Source organism: Lepeophtheirus salmonis, chromosome 1 (assembly GCF_016086655.4).
Source record: "Lepeophtheirus salmonis chromosome 1, UVic_Lsal_1.4, whole genome shotgun sequence".
Classification (NCBI taxonomy): Eukaryota; Metazoa; Arthropoda; class Copepoda; order Siphonostomatoida; family Caligidae; genus Lepeophtheirus; species Lepeophtheirus salmonis.
In genome coordinates, this window is record NC_052131.2 from 16444743 (window position 1) to 16450149 (window position 5407).

A 5407-nucleotide genomic window follows, 5' to 3' on the forward strand; every position below is an offset into this window, starting at 1 on the left:
CAATTCATATGTATTTTCTCCTCAGGAATAAAAGTATAATAGTAAAAGTTTGAGAGAAAAAAATGAAAGATGACTGATAAGTACTTTAGAGTGCTTAATACCAATAACAAACAAAATTCATTTTAACATACCAACGTTTATATTTTATTCAAATTTTAACATATAATCACATAAATTATGATTCATATACAAAAAGGACCAATAACAAAAACAAATTGAAATAGTGCTCTTGTTATACGTAGAATACATGCTTACAAATTTCATTAAACGAATAAATTATTATTTCTTAAATCAAAAATATGTATATGGTGTATATCAGGGAATACTCTATACAGTGTCCCCTGTATATTACTATATGAACCCGCCTGCAATTAATTCTTTTATTCACATATATTTTAAGGCGATATATTCTTGAGGCAAAATGGCCTAAGGCATAATTTCTTGGGACGAAATAGTTTAAGGTGAAAGTACATAGCGACCAATGATGGAGCCAACCAAATTTTGAGCCAAAAATTAGCAATTATACAGCCATTGCAAGAATGAAAAGTGTATAATTAACGTCATTAAACTTCTGATTCTGCTCAATTTGATTCGACCAATTCCACTTTATTGATTAATTATCTAGTAGAAAAGTTAATGCTACAGAAATACCAAGAAAATAGAATATGCCATTTTAAATTGTATTGCAGAGAAACTGACAATGTAGAAACCTATAAAAAAAGAGGGGGGGGGAGATTAAGAGAGATTCTTATTGATACAGCTGCTGGCTCCATTACTCTGCCACTCAATATAATTTGTCCTCTCCACGACGCTCAACTATTTATTTTAGTTGAAGGAATCAAAGGAGACCAAAGACCGAAAGTTAAAATAGACGTTTTCTCTAAATTAATTTTCATTCCAGACATTTTACGGAATCTGTTAAAAAAATGCTAGTAGAGTCTCTTATTTATCAGACCAACTGAATTTCCTTCTACCATAACAGTGATGTCGTCAGCATTTAGATCCAACAGGTATTTATTTCTAGCAAAGCAAATGCCAAATCCCCCATACTTCCGTAACAGTACACAACTCATTTGCTTCATAGCAGCAACAAAAAATAATGAAGAAACGGGGCATCCCTGTCGGCAACTTTTCCCTAACAAGATGGGGTCTCTATTAAGTCCATTTATGGAAAGAGTGGGGGATCGGTAATAAAGAAGAGCTCGAATTGGGTTAAGAAATCTTCTTGGGAGATATTTCTGAACGGCTTTTAAGATGGAGTCAAATGCTTTACAGAAATCCAATGCTATTATAGCTCCAAACTTCTGATATTCCTAGAAATCTCCGAGTTACGTCACCCTTTTAGAAAAACTTTTTGCTCCGTACATAAACGTTTATTTAAAATCAGTACCACTTTCCTAGCTAAGACGCCAGCCAATATTTGATAGGCTTCGTTTAATATAGTTAAAGATCTCCAATGACCTAAGCTTGTTCCATCACCTTCAATGAAATTCTTCCACGAGTTAGTTTGCCTTTAAGTTCCATCTCCTCTCCAAATTTCAAAAGATACGAGACTATGGCGTCAAAACATAGGGTTTAAAAAAATCCTTTAATGTTGTGGGGGCTAGTTGCTTTATTATCTTTATAAAAATGATCTATATGAATTTTTTTTAATATACTAGGAATACGCACGATTTTCATCACAACTAACGTTCCTCACTTCCACTTAAGTCTAAGTATGCTTTTTCCATAAACAATAAAATAGTATTAAATTTAAGGTAAAGATATTATAAAAGTTTTTGATAGGTAAGGGTAATTGAGAAATTTAATAAATATTTAATTTTGATGTTACTTTGTATATCCGTATTAATATCTTTCTAAGAAAAAAATTTCAGTCATAGAAAAAATTAAAACCCTTCATACAAACAACCATAAAATATATTTAGCCGATTTTTTAGCCTTTTGTTATCGAAATTATCCGATTTTAGAAGTACATATAGCGGATTTTCCTCCAAAGACACCTGGTAACACCCTATATTTATAGATTTGTACAAGAATATAACATAAAAATGAAAGAAATCTTGTAGGTGTGTGGGTTAATTCATATTTTATAGAACTCTATACTGTATAAAGTTACAAACTTATTTTTAACAACGAATTTGTCTAGCTAAATATCATATTAAAAAATAAACTAAAAAGTGAGGTACATTTATCGAATAAGAATGGGACTTAAGATTAAGTTTAGCAACAAGTGGGTGTAGCTAAAGTTCAGCCAGTGAGTGCTTTAGGGACTGCAGCGCTCCCTCACTCATCAGTCATCCCTTCATATTAGAAAATATACATTCTGGGTTGTAAATATTAAACGTTCTTTAGCATGCAAGTTTTTAGTTGTTGGTAACACAAGCAAAAGAATCTTATTTTCTCAAGAAAATATGTGTACATAGCTAGAATAAATTAGAAATATGATCAAAGGATTTTAAAAATTAAAAACAATATTGCAAATGCGGAGCGTCAACATAAAAACAATAGATAAACACCTTTTTGAAGGCCTGTTTTTTCTTTCCCAAATATATCACTCAGTATAAGATATGACGTAGTATCGATCAATTCTCTGTTGACGTCACGGCGCGGGATCCTTCTCATTTATTTAATTCAGTAGTAGCAAAGAAGATTCTAGAGAATTCTCTGGTCAGTTGGTAAGCTTTGTAAGAACATAGCAATTTTTCCTCCCTAAAAGTGTCTAAAATGGAGATTGACTTCCCCATGAGTTTATCCAGCCCCATGTTGGAATTGCAAAACCTACTGCGTAAAGACTAATAAAACTTTAATTATAACAGCTAACAATATATATTTGTTTTGCAATGTTTTGAACGTAGGTATGCTGAATTCGTTTTAAATCTCGTTAACTCGTGAACATATCCCTCCAACTACCTAAATAAGAGTTCTCCTAATAGTTGGGGAGAAATGACGTAAAATAGCTAATACAAGTACCATTAAAACGTGTTACTCAACTAACACTAAAATATACGGTGTATTTGGTTGTCAACTCTTAGTCTTTCTCCTTCTTTTACTTTTGGTGAATTAAATCTAGCTCTTGTTAAACTGTGAAGACGCCTCAATAATTTTTGAATAATAGTTCCGTAATTACCAAATGATTTTCAGCCTGTTTTTTTGTTTATTTTCGTATGAAAGGGTGCACCATGGATTACTTAACCTCTAAATAAACTATATATTTTTAATGTCACACAATCTCTCTTTATCTTTATTTATTGAATCAAAATAGTAATGGTTATATTATAACCATTACTGTTTTGATTCAATAAATTATTATATCTTATCGTATATGTGAAACATTATTTACATAATTTAATGTAAGGCATAGACAAAAAAGGGTCATCAAGAGACATTTTTCTATTATACAAGGACAATATCATGAACTACAAAGAAACTCACAATATAATAACTATATCATGGATAATCCCTCAAAAAATGTCTTCCTATAATGAAATTTAATGAGAGGTTATTCCTCCATACTTACTAATAAAGAAGATACGGATTAGAAATTAGATCTAAAAAGATAAAAATAAATCCTTTTTAAAAAAAAATAGCTCTTTCTTTGAGCAAATTAAATCATACATGCTTTTAATGCACTTTTTTAAGTTGCACCCCTAAAAAATAATATTATCTTACGAAATCTTTTTTGTTTCAACATCTCCATGGTTAATTAACTAAATCACGAATGAAGGTTTTCAAAGGACGATGGGATAAGTCCCTGTATGTGTGTTCATGATTAATCCCTTTTTTTTTTAAATTAATTATTCTCTTTTACACTTGTTGTTTAATGGAAAAATTATTTATTATTTATCTACAGGGCTCTATTAACAAAATTGCGTGCCTAGTATCTATCCAGATGTTAAGTAATCTATAGATAAACTAAAGGTAACGAAGTGTCTAATAATGAGGCATATGCGTTATTTGCTTTTGTAAAGAAAGCGATAGAGTGGCGCTGTCCTGTGTTGAAATAATACAACTCCCTGAATACTATTATTTGATATAAAATGTATGTATATTACTCATAGAGATTAAATACATAGAGTGATGATGCAAGGAAGCACTTGACAAAAAATTTCAATTTGTAATAGTTTTTCAGGGGATGAATCAAAGACCTGATCATTAATAGATTGAAAGTCCTAATTATTATTCTTAAATAATTTTAACAAAGTATGTATAAGTAACTTAGTATGAGTATGTACATATCATGTATGTTCAACGAATTATAATATGTACAAAAATTTACATTTAAATGAACTATATTATTTGTTATCAAGGAAATATTATATAGTCAGGCATTATGTAACTAATCATAAACTGCGTCACTTATTCGAGACATTTAAAACATTTATTTACGAATATATATACAAAAAATGAACAATGAGACTGTAATGAAATATGTGCTTCCTTTGACTCACTCCAGGCAGAAGGAGTATAATGTCGTTTTTCCATCATTCAAAGTGATAAAGTCTAGAAAATCCAATTTTAGTATCGAAGGGCTCTAATAGTACATGTCTATATAAAAAAATGCTCTATCTTCTCTGTCTTTCCTTCCTTTTTTGAATGGTGGTGGTGTTAGTAGCACTGAAGAGTGATATAATTTCCCTTGGGGATTCCTTTACTATTCCTTCAAGTTATTGTCATTACATTGAGGGAGTTGCAGTCGTCTCAAAAGAACAACAAACATGGGAGGTTCCATTCAGCATCAAGCCCTTCTTGCTGTCTTTTACTGCATTTTACTCAGACTAAGCCATGGATGTAGCTCCAAAGGAGGAACGTATGGAGACTATCGAGTTATTAAAAAGTCAGACTCAAATGGAAATAAGATCGTTGTTGCATTGGGAGAGGACACCAAACTGAGTTGTCAAACAAATGCACCTTGGAAAAATTGCATTTGGAAGCCACCGCGGAATGGGGTTCGACAGGTATGAGTAAGTAATTTATTTACTACTGTCTACCATAAGAAAATAAATTTTCAATCCACTCTTAAATTTAGCCACATTATATAATATACATCCTTTAAATCTACATTAATTTGCAGTTAAAGTGTTTATTTTCACGTCATCAGTACAGAAAAGTGAGTTGTCCATCTTTTCCAGAGGTCCATTACTACAGAGATCGAAGGGCTCCTGAGAACGAATGTACCATCATTGTAAATAATATTAATAGGTTTCACGAAGGACCCTGGAAATGTGAATTTGAGTTAGATCTCCCAAATGTGGGTCAAAATGTAATGATTTATGATCAAGTTTGTATGGCTGTGAGGAATTGGAGATACCTTTGATAAACGTGGGTCTCAAAGGACATAACTATCATAAAACTTTTCTTTTATAAGCTGAAAATGTATATCAATAAAATCCGTTAGTTTTATCTCCTA

The 5407-nt window shown here is 31.3% G+C and overlaps 1 protein-coding gene across 1 annotated transcript; it reads left to right on the forward strand.

Annotated features, from left to right (window-relative positions):
* The first annotated feature begins 4420 nt into the window (after nucleotides 1-4420).
* On the forward strand, nucleotides 4421-5407 carry LOC121118887 (uncharacterized). Its single transcript, XM_040713483.2, has 2 exons — nucleotides 4421-4955; nucleotides 5072-5407. Exons 1-2 carry the CDS (start codon nucleotides 4716-4718, stop codon nucleotides 5312-5314), a joined length of 483 nt encoding a protein of 160 aa, XP_040569417.1. The 5' UTR covers nucleotides 4421-4715; the 3' UTR covers nucleotides 5315-5407.

Excerpts from the sequence above, each read along its gene's own strand:
- LOC121118887 (XM_040713483.2), top strand. The coding sequence starts at position 4,716 with ATGGGAGGTTCCATTCAGCATCAAGCCCTTCTTGCTGTCTTTTACTGC. Across the intron at positions 4,956-5,071 it reads CGCGGAATGGGGTTCGACAG|TTAAAGTGTTTATTTTCACG; the intron begins GTATGAGTAAGT and ends ATTAATTTGCAG.